We start from the raw sequence: 19,109 nt of genomic DNA, 5'->3' as shown, positions 1-19,109 counted from the left end.
CCCCAGCCTCCCGCTGCTAGGTCCCCCGCGCCCCGGCCCCTCCCCCCAGAGCCCGGCCTTCCAGGGGGGCCGCGGCCGGCGCCATGCTGCGCCTGGGGCTGTGCGCCGCCGCGCTGCTGTGCGTGTGCCGGCCGGGCGCCGTGCGCGCCGACTGCTGGCTCATCGAGGGCGACAAGGGGTACGTGTGGCTGGCCATCTGCAGCCAGAACCAGCCGCCCTACGAGACCATCCCGCAGCACATCAACAGCACCGTGCACGACCTGCGGCTCAACGAGAACAAGCTCAAGGCCGTGCTCTACTCGTCGCTGAACCGCTTCGGGAACCTCACCGACCTCAACCTCACCAAGAACGAGATCTCCTACATCGAGGACGGCGCCTTCCTGGGCCAGTCGAGCCTGCAGGTGCTGCAGCTTGGTTACAACAAGCTCAGCAACCTGACCGAGGGCATGCTGCGCGGCATGGGCCGCCTGCAGTTCCTGTTCGTGCAGCACAACCTCATCGAGGTGGTGACGCCCGCCGCCTTCTCCGAGTGCCCGAGCCTCATCAGCATCGACCTGTCCTCCAACCGCCTCAGCCGCCTGGACGGCGCCACCTTCGCCAGCCTGGCCAGCCTCATGGTGTGCGAGCTGGCCGGCAACCCCTTCAACTGCGAGTGCGACCTCTTCGGCTTCCTCGCCTGGCTGGTGGTCTTCAACAACGTCACCAAGAACTACGACCGCCTGCAGTGCGAGTCGCCGCGCGAGTTCGCCGGCTACCCGCTGCTGGTGCCCCGGCCCTACCACAGCCTCAACGCCATCACCGTGCTCCAGGCCAAGTGCCGCAACGGCTCGCTGCCCGCCCGGCCCGCGAGCCACCCCACGCCCTACTCCACCGACGCCCAGCGGGAGCCGGACGAGAACTCGGGCTTCAACCCCGACGAGATCCTGTCGGTGGAGCCGCCGGCCTCGTCCACCACGGATGCGTCTGCGGGGCCGGCCATCAAGCTGCACCACGTGGCCTTCACCTCGGCCACGCTGGTGGTCACCATCCCGCACCCCTACAGCAAGATGTACGTCCTGGTCCAGTACAACAACAGCTACTTCTCCGACGTCATGACGCTCAAGAACAAGAAGGAGATCGTGACGCTCGACAAGCTGCGCGCGCACACCGAGTACACGTTCTGCGTGACCTCGCTGCGCAACAGCCGCCGCTTCAACCACACCTGCCTGACCTTCGCCACGCGGGACCCCGTCCCCGGCGACCTGGCGCCCAGCACCTCCACCACCACCCACTACATCATGACCATCCTGGGCTGCCTCTTCGGCATGGTCATCGTGCTGGGCGCCGTCTACTACTGCCTGCGCAAACGGCGCATGCAGGAGGAGAAGCAGAAGTCCGTCAAGGTCAAGAAGACCATCCTGGAGATGCGCTACGGGGCCGACGTGGATGCCGGCTCCGTGGTCCACGCCGCCCAGAAGCTGGGCGAGCCCCCCGTGCTGCCCGTGCCCTGCATGCCTTCCATCCCCTCCGTGATCGGGGAGAAGCTTCCCGCCCCCAAGGGGCTGGAGGCCGGGCTGGACACGCCCAAGGTGGCCACCAAGGGCAACTACATCGAGGTGCGCACCGGCGCGGGCGGGGACGGCCTGGCCCGGCCCGAGGATGACCTCCCGGACCTGGAGAACGGCCAGGGCTCGGCCGCCGAGATCTCCACCATCGCCAAGGAGGTGGACAAGGTCAACCAGATCATTAACAACTGCATCGACGCCCTCAAGCTGGACGCGGCCTCGTTCCTCGGGGGCGGCGGCGGCGGCGGCGGCGGCGACCCCGAGCTGGCCTTCGAGTGCCAGTCCCTCCCTGCGGCCGCCGCCGCCGCCGCCGCCTCCTCGGCCGCCGCCCCCGGGGCGCTGGAGCGGCCCAGCTTCCTCTCGCCCCCCTACAAGGAGAGCGTGCACCACCCGCTACAGCGCCAGCTGAGCGCCGACGCCGCCGTGGCGCGCAAGACCTGCAGCGTCTCGTCCAGCGGCTCCATCAAGAGCGCCAAGGTCTTCAGCCTGGACGTGCCCGACCACCCGGCCGCCGCGGGGCTGGCCAAGGGCGACTCCAAGTACATCGAGAAGGGCAGCCCCCTCAACAGCCCGCTGGACCGGCTCCCGCTGGTGCCCGCGGGCGGCGGCGGGGGCGGCGGGGGCGGCGGCGGCGGCGGCGGGGTCCATCACCTGGAGGTGAAGCCCGCCTACCACTGCAGCGAGCACCGTCACAGCTTCCCGGCCCTGTACTACGAGGAGGGCGCCGACAGCCTGAGCCAGCGCGTGTCCTTCCTCAAGCCGCTGACCCGCTCCAAGCGGGACTCCGCCTACTCCCAGCTCTCCCCCAGACACTACTACTCAGGTTACTCTTCCAGCCCTGAGTACTCCTCCGAGAGCACGCACAAGATCTGGGAGCGCTTCCGGCCCTACAAGAAGCACCCCCGGGAGGAGGTGTACGTGGCCGCCGGCCACGCCCTGCGCAAGAAGGTCCAGTTCGCCAAGGACGAGGACCTGCACGACATCCTCGATTACTGGAAAGGGGTCTCGGCCCAGCAGAAGCTGTGACCTTCTCCTTCCCGGTGAGGCCGGAGGGGAAGGGCCCCGGGCGGCCGGGCAGGGGGGGAGGCCGGGGCGGGGGGGGAGGGGCGGGGGAGGGGGGGCCGGGGCCGAGGAGCGGACGCACACGCACACCCGCACGCACGCACCCACGCACACACCTGACCACCACCTGACTGTGAACAACCCCCACCCGACAATAACGGACAGGAAAACAAAGACACGTTCTCCTTAAAAGTTTACACACTGATACCGAAACCAGTCATCTTTACTGTGCTGCCCAGGGACTCTGCTGGGGTGTGCGGGGCTGGGAGGGGGCGCAGGCCAGGAAGCCAGAAGGGGGTGTGTGGGGGCCTGGGGGCTCTGGGACTCGGGCCGGGTTTGGGGGCAGGGGAGTCTGGGGGGCAGGAAGAGGGTCTCCCCATCTGGGGACAGGTCGCTTGGAGATCTGGCGCCAGGCAGGTTCGGGGCCTCATTGCCTTTCCTTGTGGTGGGGGAAACCGAGGCCCAGAGAAAAGGAAGGGATAGCCCCAGGGCCACGTGTCAGGCTAGGCAGTTTCCCAACTTTCAAGCCCAGTGCTGTTCCCCCCCCCACCCCACCCTTCGCCAGCCCGCCACCCCCTTCCAGAGCTGCGGTTTCCTGGGGCGGAGGGACTCGAGAATCAGGCTGGTGCTCTGTCTTTCTAGAAAGCCCCGTGGCCGTGCCCCCTGGGCGTGGAGCCGTGATTCATCGTGCTGGGGGTCCTTTGCCCCCCCACCCCCCACGCCAGCACCCAGGAGAGGCTGGAAAGAGCAGAGGCACGGGGCCATTTCACCAGCCCCCTTCAAGTGTCTTCCAAGTGGCCTGGGAGCTGCTTATGGGGGTCTGAGGAGAAAGCAGGGGGGCCGGCCGCCGCCGCCGCCTCTCAGGTGCAGGGCCCCTTGCCCCAGCCCCCCAGCCTCTCTGGGCCTCCAGGACCCCTACTCATCCCAGAAGGGTGGCCCTGAACTGTGATGCCTGGGAGCAGGGGGGAGGCAGGGCGTAATGGGGGCCTTCCTGCCTGTGCCCCCACATCCTGGCCTCCCACCTGCCCGACTCCTCTTACGGGATCTCAGGGCAGCAGCTGGGCCTGCCCAGAGGAAGGAGGGCTTTCCTGGGCTTACCCACCCGCTCTTGGCTGTGCCCGTGCATCCCCTGCCCCACCCCTCCCAATCCCCGGGCTGGAGGGGGCTCCCATGTTTCCATGGAAATGGCGGCTCCCCACCCCCCCCCCTTGCTGACCCCCACCCAACATCGAACAAAGCACAAACAGTAAGCACTCCCCCCCTCACCCCCCCGGGGGCGGGGGGAGCAGGCAGGTTGGTGGGGCCCCTCCCTCTCCCGGCCAGCTTCTGTCGCCATGGCAACCGAGGACCTGGCAGTTGGGACTGTTGGGCTCCTGGGGGTTCTCTCTCAGTTGGGGGCGGCAGAGGGTGGCAAGGGAAGGCAGGGCCAGGGGGGCTGCGGCCTTTTCTCAACAGCTAGGGGCTTCCAGGGTTGAGTCTGGGCGGGGGCAGATCTGGGGTCCTGAGACTAGGGGCGCTTAAACACACTGTCCGGGTGCTTGAGGGGCCCTTCACCTTTGATTAGGATGTGGGCCACTGGGGGTGGGGACAACTATAGCTCTGCCCACCTGCCAATGTGCTCCTTGGCTCCCCGCCCGCCTCAAGATGAAGAGGGGCCCACTCAGCTCTCCCCACACCCCTGCTGGGCCCCCCCTCCCCCCGCCGCCCCGGCCTCTGGCCTGTCACCCAGTTGGGTTTCTTGAGATTTGCAGAGTGTGGCGGTGGGGTGAGGGTGGGCACTGGGATGGGACCAAGACCTGTACTGTTGGGGGTGGGGGTTCGGATCAGGAAAGCTAGTGCTATCTCCTGTGGTGGGGCGGGGGGAGCTCTAGCGATCTTCCTGCCGGGGGTAGAGTCTGGGGGAGGACTGTGGGGAGGACTAGGGCTCACCTGAGCACCTCTCTTACACCCACGTGGGGGACAGACCAAGCCCAGGGCTCACTTCGGGGGTGACGTTTGCAAAGAGAGGACCGTTCTTCTGGGGAGTGGAGGGGAGGGGCCGGCATGGATGTGCGGAGCAGACCTCCCTCAACCCCCCAAACCTGCTCCCCACCCCCACCCCTCCTCGCACCAGATTGGCAAAACTGAGAAGAGCGAGCCGGCGGAGCCAGTGGTGTGAGAAAGCAGATTCCTGTTACATTTGCATGATGATTTTACTGTATTTTTCTGAGCAAACATCTGTCGTGTATGTGCCAGTTCGTCCGGACTCCCGGGCCCCCCTCCCTGCCGCCCCCCTCTTGCCCCCACTCCCTCTGTTGTGATCTGACAAGCAGCTCTTGAAGCCTGGGGTGGGGCCACTTCTGCAAAAGACCCAAAGCAGGTGCCACCAAAACGCAGCCCCTGTCCCACACCCGTCTCCTGTCTTTCTGCGCGTGGGGCCCCACAAGTGCCGCCTCGCCCCTTGGGTCCCCAGTTTCGTGCCCTCGCCCCTGCCCCGCCTCCCTGCTGGGGAAGGGTAGCCCCAGGGAAGGGAGCGTGGGAGGACCTCTGTGTCCCACTTGCTGACATTTTTGGGGGGGGTGAAAGAGTTGGGGGCCCCCGGAGAGGGAGGGGCTGGGTGATTTGGCCACCAGGTTGGGGGAGGGGGTCAGTCACACGGCTGAATGCAGGGGCCTAAGAGCTCGGGGGGGCTTCATGGGTGGCTTCAGAGGAGGCTTGGGGCCCTGCGGGAGGGACCCAGGGGAGCAGCTGGGGCCCAGGGTTGGCCTGGCCTCCCTGGAGAGGGAGCGTCCCACGGTGTGGGGCGGGGCAGGGCGGTGGTTCCCAGCAGGACCCCCACCCTCGCCATTCCCCCATCGTTCCTGGTTGAAGAGACCTGTAAAAACCTCAGACCATCTCACTTCAGGGACCTTAAGGATAGGTCCGCATCTTAACAGCAAGGGTCTTGCCCCTCCCTCCAGGAGGTAAACCAGCCTTCACGGTCTAGATGATACCAATCTTGGAGGCAGAATAGGACTGGGCTCGGGCCTCTGGCCTCCCAGCCAGGCTTGGGGCTTCAGCTGCTTTCCCTTGATCTGGGAAGGGGGCCAGTGCACTGTAGCCCCCCCTGGAGGCTCTCCTGCATCTGTGTCCTGTGTCCGGTTCAGGATAATTCTTCCCCAGCGGGGAGCAAAATAGCCACGGAAGACAAACGATCATTTATGTCAAAGAGTCCGGCCTGCTGACGCCCTGTGTTTGTAATGGCCATGAGCACAGTGCACCTGGGCCACAGCCCGGGGCCACCGGCTAGCAGGGCGGGCAGCCAGGAGAGAAGGGAACGGGGCGGGCTACTGGGGAGACTGACGGAGATGTGGGTGCTTAGCCCTGGACCGCCTGGGGGAGGCCCCCTTGCCTTGGGTCGTGCCTGGGCTTGCTGTCCCTGTCAGAGAATCTCCAGAGGAAACTCCTGGGTGCCTGTCCCCGGGGAGTGGTGTCAGTGGGTCTGTTTTCACCTGGAGGGCTGGCACCTTCTAGAGGCGAAAAGTGGAGGTCTGGAGGGGCAAAGAAACCCTTAGTCTGGCGTGACTCCTCCTCAGGGGGCCCGGGGCCTGCCCCTGCCTGCTGGAGGCCCCTCACCTCCGCATCCCTCCTAGGGGCCAGTGCCGGAGGACTGTGGAGGCTGCCCGTGTGCAGGCCTGGGGGAGGTGATGGGGCTATCTGCAGGGTGGTGGGAGTGGAAAGACCCACTTCCGAAGAAGAGGAGGCCTGTGTTAGCCCCAGAGAGGCAGGGGAGAGCCTGGGCCTGGCCGCAGGTCTCTAAGGTTCCCAACTGGGAGTAAGTCACTCGTCCCCACTCCTGGAAATTTTCACAGAGTGGAAACAGAAGCTCAGGGAAGGGAAAGGAGGAAATCTTCTAGGGTCTCGAAACCAGTTAGGGACAGGCTGAGTCCAAGAAGGGGCCCAGGCATGGGGGACGAGTCACAGGTGCCGGCTTGTAAGGGGCTTACACGCAGAGAAGGGACAGCCACAAAACGTTCCCCGGGCAAGGGATACTGTGAAGAGAATGAAAACAGGGTGATGGAATGGAGAGGGGGGTTCGGGGCACCCCCGAGAGGCAAGCTCAGAGGACTAGTCCACCGGCCACGAAGACAAGGCCAGAGGGAGAGGGGGAGGAGGGGCTGGATGTCCCCAAGCACCTCCTGGGGCGCCTCCACTATGGGTCCCACCCCCTCTGAGGGAGCCTACCCTTCAGCATCCCGCCCCGTTCCTGGCCAAGCGGGGTGGGGGGGGGTTCTGGGTGGAAGCAGTGGGGGGGGTGTGACCCCCGAGGGGCAGGGCTGACTGACGCTGGCTCAGTGTGAAGGGTGGGGCTTGTCTGACCCCCAGTGCTCCTCCCCTCCCGCCCCCAGATTTCCTCTCCCCAGCGCCCCCCCCACCAGGAGCTGCTGTGCTCCTTGTCTGTTCTGACCCTGTGTCCTTCCCCCTTGAAGACAGAACTAGTATTTACACTTTTTGCCTCTCATGCCCGCCCCAAAGGCCTCACTAAAGGTCCCTCACTGCTGCTGAGCAGTAGGGAGGGGAAGAGGGGGTCAGAGAGGGTGGGTGGGAAGCCTTGGGCCTCCCTTTCCTTTCCTTGCCCCTCGCCAAACAAGCACAGGGCTGGATGGGGGCAAGGGGATCCCTCCTCGCCGCCTGCCTCCCTCCTTCCCTCCCTCCCTCCGCAAGGAGCCGCCAGCCCCGTGGGCCCTGCGGCTTGGCACCTGGTTTGGGTACGGCAGGGGCTACCCTGGGCTACGAACCTGTGAACCCTAGCTGTGTGTGGACCTTTCCTTCCTCGGGGGGGGGGCCCGAAACCTCTCCTTATCTTCTTTTAGGGGGGTACCTTCATTTACTTTCTCTTCCCTCGACCTGCCTCTCCCCCCTCCCCGATCTCCTGTTTTAAACTGAATGGCACGAAATTGTTTTCCTCAACTCGGAGATTCCTGTATGGAGAGAATCAATTTCTATATTTGCAATAAATTTCTTATTTAAAACGATGGGGCCAAGGTCTGTGTTGAATGTCGCCCCCCGCCCCCGCGCCCCCACTGCCCACTCCCCACCCCCACCCCCCCCCCAGGTTGGGAGTCCCAGAACGCCCACTTTCTGGTGCCCCCGTGCCCCACTCTGGCTCTCACCAGAGCCTCACACACGGGGGTGGGGAAATGGGGCCCACTGGATGGGCAGCCACCACCCATGGCCAAGGACAAAAGTGTGTCTGCCGGAGGGCAGGGGCCAGCAGGAGACTAGAGGGTCACTAGAGGGTCCCCCCATACCCTGCAAGCCTGGCGGGCTGGGGGCCTTGATGGCTTCTCTTCCTGAAAACCGGGGGGGGGGGCCCCTCTGCCACTGCTGTCGTTACCCTGGCTGGTGGCCCGGCCTCCGTCGTCGGCTGCATTCAGTCAGACCTGAGAGATGGACAGGGCGTGGGCATTACTAAGTCTTGGCTGATGCCCGGGGATTATGGCCCCTAGCCAGTGGCCCAGGACCTCGATTTCCCATAGGCCTGCTTCTAATTGCTCTGTGCCCTCAGGGTGGGGAGCTCTGCCAGCTCAGACCTGCAGCTGGGGTGGCCCCGGGGTCCCCTGCCCAGCTCAGGCTCAGGGCCACCCTTCTAGTGTCTCCCATCATCACGGGCCTTTCCTCTTGGAGGGTTCCTATTATTCCCAAGGATATGAAGCCATGACCGAAGGTGGGCTTGAGCCTGGGGGTTCCAGAACAGTCCAGGTCCTTCCATTTCTGCTATCCCGGGCTCCCCAGACCCCCGAGGGCCTTCCCTGGAGAATAAAGAGGGTAATCTGCCGTTGCTGGGAATTTGGAAGGTGTTCTCAAGGACAGCCCCTTACCTTTTCACTTCAGCCCAGAAGTTGTGCTATTTATAAATCTAGTAGATTTTGACATTCACATTTAAGGGGGTTTGGGTTAATTTAGGTCCTGTTGACAAAGGCAATTAACCAAATGTCCTGAACGACCCCCAGATTTTATCCCGAAGTTCAGTATATCTGATTTCCTTTTTAAATACTTCATTTATTTGAAGAACAAACAAAACCTTACATCCTGACAAATTTCTGGTTGCTCCTGGGGTGACTTTGGCTTCTTGTCATGTACCGATCTTCTTATCACATGAGTGGTGTTTCAAGGAAAATCACAATTCTGAGTTAATTCCTTGTACACAATCCATTTGAATTTCAAGGACACCGGTGCCTTGAAGAGCAAATATCACAAATAGCCACAACACTAAATATGCCCAGATATCTTTTTTTTAAAATATTTTATTTATTCTTGAGAGAGAGAGACAGAGCATGAGTGGGGAGGGGCACAGAGAGAGGGAGACACAGCATCGGAAGCAGGCTCTAGACTCCGAGCTGTCAGCCCAGGGCCCGACGTGGGGCTCGAACTCATGAACCATGAGATCATGACCCGAGCCGAAGTCGGACGCCCAGCCGACTGAGCCACCCTGGCGCCCCTAATATGCCCAGATATCTTAACACAAACGTTAGTTGTACAGATGTGACACGTTTTGTTTTATAGTGACATCGAATTCTCCCCGGGGGTGAGGAAGTTGTCCTCCAGGAAGGAAACAAACGTCACCCAGTGGGTCCGCCTTGTGGGCACCTCACTGGCTGAGCTGCGACGTAGTGGGGATTTCGGCCGGGGCCGGGGTCTGGGCGCTACAGACAGAGGAGACCCCACTTTTACGCTTTCTGGGTTGTCCCCTCTATAAGCGGGGACTCTCTCAAGCCAGTGCCTGCAGGTGACCTGGCTCTTCTGTCTTCTCCAGCAAATCTGCAGCCCCATCCGGTGCTCCCAGCCCTGAGCTGTCAGCTCAGGACTGCTGCTGCCTCAAGACTCATGAACGCTCCTCCCACATGCGCGGGCTCCCACTTTGCCAGGTGCTCCTCGGACGTCCCCCCGGGCTCCGTCCGGGCCTCGTTTGAAGGTGTTCACAGTCCCAAGGTTATTCTGTGACCCTGTCATCGCTGCTGGCCAGCGTTCAGTTGGCTTGGCTCAATTCCTCTTCCCCAGGCTCCCGCCTTCCCTTCGCAACAGCAGAACCTCTCCCTCTGGGGATGCCTGCACAATGAGCCCTTGTGCCCCAAGGGCACCGGGGACATCGCTGGGTCTCACCTGGTTCTCAGAGGCAAGTCTCTGAAGTCATGGCCCTGGCCACCCCAGCCCCTGGTGTGTGACCCCCCCCCCCCCACAGGCTCACTTCTCCCAGGCCTGCCTGCCTGCCTCGACCTCTTGGGTGGTCAAGGCATCGGTGGGACCCAGAGGTCTCCTCCTGTAGGCCACAGCCAGGACAGGAGCCGGCCTGGCAGACCCCTGACCTGGGCTCTGGCCCTGGGTCAGCAGTCCCTGGGGTCCTCGTGGCTCTTGGCCCATGGGTCTTTTGTGATCCCTTTCACCTCCCTGAGAGTGACCTGGTGTGGTCCCTGGTGCGGACCGCAGGATCCTTCTGGAAAAGCCCCTATCTGCACCCCAAAAGGCCTCCTGTCTCCTCCCAGTTGCCCTCAAGCACCCTCAGTGCTGCTGTTTCAAGATCTCTGGAGACCTCTGTTTACTGGCTCTTCAAGCGGCCAATGTCTTGCTCCCTGGGGGAAGGTTCACTATGAACTTGCACTGTGGGATGGACGGAGAGAGGGGCGTGTCTGTGGGAGGGGCTCCAAGAGGGGGCAGAACTGGAGTCTGAGGAGCTCTGCCAGCTCAGGCCTGCAGCTGGGGTGGCCCCAGGGTCCCCTGCCCAGCTCAGGCTCAGGGCCAACTACCCCCCTCACCCCCACAGCTGCCTTCCCGCTGGCCCTGCCTGAGCCCTCCTTCTGCGTCATTTATAAGAATGGCACAGAGCTATCTTTTCCTCCAGAAAAGCCCGGGAAGTCTGCTTCTTGGCAGTAGGGTACTGAAGGCAATTTCACAGCAGCTGAGGCGTTCTCAAAGTTTTAGATAATGGGGTTGGAGAATCCAGTTCTGGGTCTGGACTTTCTCTTGGCCCCAACTCACTTATGTCCTGGATTGCAGGTCCCAATCAACTCCTGCATTTTCGGGCTTCCACATGGGTGAATGCTCAGCCCCCAGGAGCCACCTCCACAGGACCTTTTACTGCAAGAAAGGAGACCCGGTGCCAGACGGGAGGCGGAGGGGAAGGTTCTGGGCTTCCGCATTGTGTCCTCCTCCTCCTCCTGTGGGTCTACCCCTGGACCCTGTTCCTGGCCCTTCTCCAGCCTTGCCTGCTGGAACTCAGCCGTGGGGTCTTTCCTCAGGCCCTGAGCTCTAGGAGCGTCTCTCCTTCATGTTTGTCTTGGGTCCCAGGACATCCTGACGCGGGTCCCAGACAGCAGGGTCTCTGGCACTCGAGCCCCTGGCGGTGGTCCACTCAGGACCACCTGCCCCCCCTTCACTCCTGCCTGGAGAGTTTTGCGGCTTGATCGGCAGGGTACAATCTCTAGGTGACGCCCAGGGCTGGAGGCTGCCCCTCCTCCTTCCCTCGGCTCGGGGCCCCAGCCTGCTCTCTCTTCTCCCCTCTCCGCGGTGCCAAGTTCGCCGCACCCAGTCCTGCCCAGCTCCCCTCTCAATGGGAAGCCCTGTCGCCAATCCATCCTGGGCTAAAACAGCCCTTCGCCGCATCTCTTGACAGCCCGTCTCCGGTCCTCGTGGTTCTTGCCAAGCTGATAACTAAGCAAGATCACGTGTGAAGGGGCTTACGCAATGACAGCGGTGGGGACGTGGGAAGCTGTAGCCTCGAAAAGTCCTTGACCTCAACACTCTTGCCTCCCGGGCCTTCCGGCAACCTCCAGACACCCACCAGAATCTGCAACGGCCCAGGGCATAAAACTCACCCTCTGCCCCTTCCCCCCTCTTGCTTTGGCAAACAATACCCCCATCTCCTAGGCACGAGCGCCGTGGATGCGTCAACTTTGGTGTGGGCTCTGTCGCACGGAACAGAATTGTCTAGAGCTAATTTCAACAGAAGGATTTACGAGCAGAGACCCAGCAGGTGTACAGAGGGCCCAGGCTCGAGCCTGTGCTTTCCAGATGGACTTCCCCCAAGGGCACCTGTGAGGCTACCGGGCGGATGCCCACAGGAGCTGCTAAGGGGCTGAGGGTTCCTCTGCTGAAGCGGCAAGGGGGGGGGGAGGGGCGGGGGGAGGGACGGGGGGCGGGGCGCAGAAGCAGAACCACGCCCTTTGCCTCATTACCCGTTCCCACAGCTCTCTGAAGGGTCTGTGACCTGCAGAGGGAAACCACCTGTGACCGTCCGCTTCAAGATGGTCTTGACGCAGGTGCTTTGTCGCTTCTGGCTCCACAGTGCCAGCAGGTGTCCTGCAGGGGGGCGGGCCCGTCCCTCCCGTCTGGCGTCTAGCGCGCACCCGGACCCAGTTGCCTTTAATTCCCATGGCAACTGTGCGAAGTATGTGCTTTAGCTCTGTTTTACGTTTGGGGGAACAGGATCTGAAATAGGAATGTCCCTGAGCTGGCACAGCTCACCCAGAGCGGGCTGGGATGGAACCCCCTGCCCCCCACCGCCCTCCCCCGCCCCGGCCCAGTTTGCTCCCAAGCTTTGCTTGTTCCTCTAGACAGCATCTTCCAGACGGCCCCTCAGGTCAAGGTTCACCGGCCGAAGGCCAAGGTAGGGCACCGTGGGACCTCCCAACCTGTAGGCCAATGGAGGGTGGAGGGAGGACAGTTTTGAAAGATGTCTAGGGCCTTGCCGGTCCTGAGTCTTGACCTTAATGTGAAGACGTCCCAAGCCCCATCAGACCCTGTATTCTGATTCATGCTGGTAAAATCCTGGTTACTGTCGAGCTCTCTGTTACGGACCCTTCATTTAAAGATGGGAAGGGTGAAGTCCAGAAAGCAGGGGATGGGGAGAGCCTTCTCAGGCCACAGGGAGCACGGCGTGTGTGACCTGGGAGGATGGAGGTCGGGTCTTAATGATATTTTGACGGGGCCCCAGGGATGGGAAGGGAGGAGGCAGATGGGTCCAAGGTCAGGAGGGGCCCCGCCTTGGGCTGCGAACATCAGAGGGCCTGCTTTGGCCCTCTAGCCCCCAGCTCCTCCCCGTGGGCGACAACTCTGCAGGGCCGATCTGTACACGCCCAGGCCCTCCCCGCTTCTAGACCCTGCTCGAAATACCTGCGATTCCAGATTAGCTTCCCAGTTGGCCCTAGACCCGCTTCCAGGCTCTGTCCTCCCAAGGGCGGACTGTGCCACCCGTGTGGGCACCCCAAGCAGGGAAGCTGTCGCATTGGGGCATGTGGATTGAGCTTGGGCATGTGGGTTGGGGGGGCATCATACGAGATCCCTTAAGTTGTGGGGTAGTTCTGAGGGTGAGAAAGGAAGGGGGTGGGTGTGCTATGGACCAGGGAAAGGGGGTTCCCTCTTCCAGAGCTACCACGCACAAAAGCCCCAGGAATTTGAAATTCAACTCTATCGTAGGTCATCAGGAGGGTATATTTGCGTCAAGGCGAGAGGATGTCCTCACAGTTTGTTAGCTTGATTTATAATGGTTACATATTTAGATTACGGTCTCTTGAGTTTCCCTCTGAGCTCTTGCCCAGGCCTCGCGAGCACCAGAGGCAGGCCTGGGCTCAGGGCTCCGGGAGCCCACCCAGGGCAGCATATGGTGTGGGATGGGCCCGCCGTTTGGAGGAAAAGCCTCTATAAATGGTGTCGGATGCAGAAACGGTTTTGCTTTTTTGTGTCTGGGCAGGAGCCGGGTGGGCTTGTGGAAGTTCGGTCACAGAGGAGGGAACAGCAGGTGCCAAGAAGGGCAGGCGCGGAAGCAAAGATGGCCCAGCCTGGGTCCGGGGTTGGGGGGGGGGGCTGGATTTTGTCCCCTGGGGGGAAGGGGGGATGATGGAGCTGGCTTCTGAGCAAGGGAGGGGTGAGGGGTACGGGGAGATCTGAAAGGCAGTTTGCATTTGGGGTGTGGTCCCTCCCCTGCTGCTCGGCAGAATCCCACAGCCCACGGTTTACCTAGTTTCTTACTCCAGGGGTCAACCCATGAGCCTTGCTCTGTGCACCTCGTGGAGCACGGGTCCTGGCTGGCATCTGCAAACGGAGAAGCATAAAGGAGACACAGCTTTGTCCCTTGGGAGCCAAGAGCTGCCTGGGCAAGGACAGTGGCCCTGAGGGCGGCACCCTGGTGAGGGCCAGGTGTGGGGAACCGAAGCGCCTGGATGGGGCCATCCCTTAACCGTCTCGAAAGCTGCCTTCACGTTTTTTTGGTGAGGAGCAAAGGCGAAACATAACCCTAGTATCCAGTGGGGCCTCATGGGGCTCAGTCTCTGCTGAGTGAATGCCGTTCCAGAAAGCACAGGCCAACCATCAAATAGCAACGAAAGGGGAACACTACTCTTCTCCCGCTCTCTCGGAGAACATCTAGATTGCATTTAGGATTCATGGCCATCTTTTCCCTAAGCCCCTTCTTTAATCTGCTCATCGGGCTCATGCCCAGAAACTGCTCCAGGTGCCCCCTCCCTCCACTTCTCTGGTGTTGCTGGGGCCGCTCTGTTCCCGGCAGCCCCCAGTTTTGGTCCATGCGTACCCCCCTTGTCCAACCCCTTCTGGCCTAAGAACCGCTCCAGCTTTGGACCGGAAGTCTCCCCATCAGTGCCCCGTTCAGTTGCCAACCCACTCCCACAGTTAGTCCCTGAGCTGTCACTGGGCCAGGCTGCTCTGGTGGGGGAGCAGGTGAGCGGTCCACGGCTCCGGTCCTGGAGGACCTCACTTAGGGACAAAGCACCTACTATGTGTTGGCACTGTGTTTGCACACAACGCTAACTATTTAAGCCTCACAACAGCATCACGAGGGGGGCATCAGGTCATTAGATCTTTGCGGCATACCCGCGAGATAACACATAGTTCTTTTGTCTTTTCTAATTACAAAATGAAAAAAAAATTTTTTTTAGTGTTACTATTTATTTTTGAGACAGAGAGAGACAGAGCAGCAGCGGGGGAGGGGCAGAGAGAGAGAGGGAGACACAGAATCTGAAGTCCTACAGACTGTATCTTCGACGTTCCTGGAGACGGTCCTCTCCGGGGGGGGGGGGGGGGGGGGGCTTCATCCGGGCCTCGGGCTCCTCCCTTGGATCCCTGCAAATAGCTGGAGAAACGCAGGCAGGCACCAAAAGGGTCCGCTCATCGATTCTCATCTGAACGCACCCTCCGGGGCCCCCAGGGCTTCAAATACCACCCATATGTTGATGACTCTCAGCTACCCGTCCGGCCCAGGCACCCCCGGCGGCCCCCACCCCCAAACCCCCCGTTTCCGTGTAAGTGGCACCACTCAGCTGCCCTCGTCGACGCCCTGGGCCGTCTTTCCTGAGCTATCCCCTCGCTCCTCCATCCGGTGCTGCAGCGCGTCCCACAGACGCCACCTGGAAAGACGATCCCCTCCAGTACCCCGTTCCCCCCGCTGGGCCAAGCCCCGTCGCAGGACTGCAGCGGCCCCCAAACCAGCCTCCCTGCCTCTGCGAGCCCCAGTCACTGCCCCTCGCAGCCGCTGGAGGGACCTTGGTGGGCATGCACCTGATTGTGCCCCTCAGGTGTCGAAAGGATCCCAGAGCCAGGCTGAGACGGCTCGTCACCCCGGCACTGCCGTTCCCTCCGCGGGGGTTGTCCTGCGAGACCTCGCTCTCTCCCGCGAAGAACCCTCCCCACCGCCTCCACCCCCAGGGCTGCATGCGGCCCCGCCCCCGGCCCGGATTGGGCTGCGGCAGTCACGTGGTCCCACCTCCCTTGCCAGTGATTGGTTTAGGGATGGCCATGTGCGCCGCCCCCCACCGGGGAGGGGAAACCTGTTGGTGGGCCTTCGGGAAGGGTCTCGGTCCTCCTCTGGGTCCCCTGTTGGAGCCACCTGGACCCCGATACCTGGAACCACTGCGGCCTCGTGGCCGCGAGGACCCTGTCTGTGAGCTAAGCTGACACCCTGGGAAGGGCCAACGGGAAGAGAAGAAAGCTTGCGTTTGGAGAGACGGCGGAGCCGAGGATCACCCTGGGCGGGCCTTGTCCCCGCCTTCCTGTGAGATGGTTGTTTCTTTTGCCGGAACCCGCTCGAGGAGGGGCTTCGTGTTGTTTGGAGCCGCCTGCGGCTGTACCGCATCAAGGGGTAACTCCTAGCCCCGGAGTGGTCCATGCGGGCTCCGTGTCAGGTCACAGAGTGGCAGGGCTGCTTCTGGGGCCGACCCGGGGCCACATGAGTAGAAGGAAGCACAGGGCCCAGGCTGGGAGAGGTGAAGGCTCTAGGCTCTTCTGTCCTGCCCGGACCCCACCTGGGGAGACTGCTGCTAACCTACGGTCACCCCTCCAGGAGAGCGGTGGACCCACTGTGGTCAGCGAGGCCGGGCCTCCGAGCTCGGAGCACTCCAGGAGATTGTGATGTGCTCCAGCAGCGGGTGACCCCTGACTTAGAGCAAGGGAAGCCCACATTTGTGGGGCGTCTGAGACGCGTCTGGTGCACCCGCCTGACTCTGACACACATCCTCAGGGCCAACCACTGCTGTTACAGGTTGCGTTGGTGAGTAGTGAGCCCCCCGTAAGAAGCATAGCCACAACTAAGACAGGGAGAGCAAATGCACTGGCCGAATTGCAAAAAGGAGAGGACTGAGAAGAATTCTTAGGTATGAACTGAAAGTGGCCGAGAAACCTGCGAAAGATGCTCCCCCAGTGTGGCAGAGATCACTAGCTGTTCTGCAACACCCACCTTGCCTTCTTCCATAGGAGCAGGACACGTGAATTTGGGCTGGCCACGCAGTCATCTAGAATGAAGACGCGCCCTAGCCTCCCATCTGGGTGAGGCCATGTGCCCAACCTCTGGCCAGTGAGAAGGAACCTTCCTAAAAAGACAGCTGCTAGGTGGCCTTCGTCCCCTTTTACTTTATCTCTTGTTTCTTCTGGTGGCTGGAAGACGGGACGTGATGGCTGGGGCTCCAGCAGCGATGCTGGACTTGTGAGGCCTTGGGAACAGAGGTCACACACAGCAGAGTAACAAAAGGAGGAGGCTGCGTGACTGACACCGTGGAGTAGAGACGTCATGCCGGCTCTGGACCGCCGGCCTCGAGGTCTGACTTGAGCAATATGTTTCCGGCTTAACGTCTCTGTTATTTGTACCCACGGCTAATTCTAAGTGATAAAATGACCATAGAGAAATGCACACTATGACGATGAACTGTCATTTTTCATCCGTGAGATGGGCGAGAATTAAAAGGTGGCTGCACCATTAGAGACAGTGCAGCACTGTGGTTAATATCCCGCCTGGGCTGGACTCCTGCCCTGAATCGACCAGCTATGGAAACTTGAATCAAATATGTAACTTCTGTGCCTTGTGCCTTTTTCCCGCGTTTCCTCCTCTGAAAAAAAAAAAGGAGATGGTTTGGAAAAAAGCAAACTAATCTGTAGAGTCTTTGTGAGAAATAAATTTTGAGAACTTATTTCAATAATTCAAGTTATTCAAGTTCAATTATTCAAGTTCAAGCGCCTGGTACAGGGCATGCATGAGAACGTCTGCCATGACCATTAACAGTGAGCTACCGTGCTGTGTTGTGTGCAGGTGTAGAGGCACCGTGTTCGCACTTGGTCAGAGGGAGTGTAAAGTGTAAAGCCGTTTCAGAGGGCTCTGGGCCACGTCAAAACTTCAGAGGTGCCGGGGCACCTGGGCGGCTCAGCCGGTCAAGCATCGGACTTTGGCTCAGGTCATGATCTGACACTTTGTGAGTTCGAGCCCCGTGTCAGGCTCTGGGCTGACAGCTCAGAGCCCGGAGCCTGCTTCGGATTCTGGGTCTCCCTCTCTCTCTGCCCCTCCCCCACTTGTGCTCTGTCTCTCTCTCTCTCTCTCTCTTTCCCTCTTAAGAATAAATAAACTAAAAATAAATTAAAATGTATTTTAAAATTAAAATTTTTAAATAAATAAATAAAAAAAAAAAACTTCAGAAGTACATACGAGACTCTTTTTCACGTGTCCTTTTGAACCCAGCAACCTGAAGCCTTTGGGGCCAGGTGTTTTGCGGATTTCTAGAAGGTCACTTGGTGCCTGTGCCACATTCGGTGTCATTCTCTCACGGGGTCTGGGGGTGCTTCATGCTGAAGGCTCCTTGCGGTCTTCGGCCTCCTCTGATTTCAGAGGAGACAACGGTCCCCTTCCAGTGCGGCCGGGAGGTTCTGGGGAGTGAATGCCCCTCGGGCACCCGCGGCTGGTAGGGCCCAGGAGCAGGTAGGTAAGTGCTCAGCTGCCTTCAGTTCTTAGGAGGTCCCAGAGGGGTAGATCTCTCCCCTCATCGCCCCATTGCCCGCTGCAGTCACCCCAACAATGACCCTTAGTTTGGCTTTTCCCCATCCCCCTCACCCTCCCCACTCCCGGCCTCCTGCTTCCTGGCCTCGCCTTCCAAGTAAACCACCTGCGCCCAAGTCCTATCTCTGCTTTTGGGGAAGGCCCAAGACAGCCCCCCAGAAACACAGCATTTCATCAGCGAGCTGCATTCATATTCACAGTAAGATAAACCCAAGACTTGAAATAGTCTCCTATCAATTCGGGTCACGTTTGCAGCCAAACAGGTAAAGAAAAGGGGCTTGGTTTTCTGAGTGTTTGCATTTCATAGCTGCGGGTAAGGGACTAGCCTGTCCTCACCTGGTACACAGAGGTGCGTCCCCTCCTGCTTCCGTCAGGTGAGTGGAGAACTCCCTGTTGCCACGGACTGCTCCCAGAAGGCCCCAAGGACACAAGAGTTACCAAGACCTGGAGGCTCCTGCCCTCAAGGAGCTGACATCCAAGCAGAAAGAGACAGTGGATAAACTTAGGTACAGAAGTTATTTGCTTGGCCTCTGGCTACACTGGGGAAGGAGATCCCGGGTGGGGGGGGGGGGAGATGGGGTGTTCAGGGGAGGCCTGTCACCAGGGTGATGTCCGAGCAGAGACCTGACTCGGGAGAGGGAGCCCAGGACACTGATCCAGGGACAGGGAACAGCAGGTGCAAAGGCCCTGAGGCAGAGTACGGGTCTGACTTATGTTGGGGGGCAAGGAAGCCGCAGAGCAGGAGAGCTGGTAGGTATAGTGGAGCAGCCCCGGGTTAAAGCGTCTCTAGTTTCTAAGGGCCGTGAGGTGTGCTGAAGGATTTAGGGGGAGGGGGACCCCACGATCTGACTTGGAAGAGCCGTCTGCTTGATGCTCGAGGAGCGGATGGGAGCGTGAGCTGCAACAGGGCGAATTCGGAACAAGCCCGGTGGTGTTCGTCGTCCACCCGGTCCTTTTCCAACAGTAGCCACGACTCCTCCACGCCCGCCACCACCATGGGTCTTCCTGATTGGTCTAAGGTGGGGGGGGGGGGAAAACCACAGCCCCTGCCAGTGATAGGTCAGGGGTCGGCACGTGACCAGTCCCCCCAATGAATCATCAGGAAAGATCAGCGGAGGTTCTGGGGAGGCCTCGGACACGACTGGCCTGGGGGTGACGCGCGCAGGGAGATGGGGAGGTGGTGGACCGAGAGAAGAGGCTGCTCCTGCACCCGGGAACCC

The 19,109-nt window shown here is 60.9% G+C and overlaps 1 protein-coding gene across 1 annotated transcript; it reads left to right on the top strand.

Moving 5' to 3' along the window:
- The first annotated feature begins 51 nt into the window (after positions 1–51).
- LOC123378922 (extracellular leucine rich repeat and fibronectin type III domain containing 2) lies at positions 52–7,600 on the top strand. Its single transcript, XM_045062328.1, has 2 exons — positions 52–2,584; positions 4,720–7,600. Exon 1 carries the CDS (start codon positions 84–86, stop codon positions 2,568–2,570), a length of 2,487 nt encoding a protein of 828 aa, XP_044918263.1. The 5' UTR covers positions 52–83; the 3' UTR covers positions 2,571–2,584; positions 4,720–7,600.
- The last annotated feature ends 11,509 nt before the right edge of the window (positions 7,601–19,109 follow it).

Source organism: Felis catus, chromosome B4, assembly GCF_018350175.1.
Source record: "Felis catus isolate Fca126 chromosome B4, F.catus_Fca126_mat1.0, whole genome shotgun sequence".
Taxonomy (NCBI): domain Eukaryota; kingdom Metazoa; phylum Chordata; class Mammalia; order Carnivora; family Felidae; genus Felis; species Felis catus.
The sequence above is the reverse complement of the archived record's forward strand: the minus strand, read 5'-3'. Positions and strand labels throughout refer to the sequence as shown.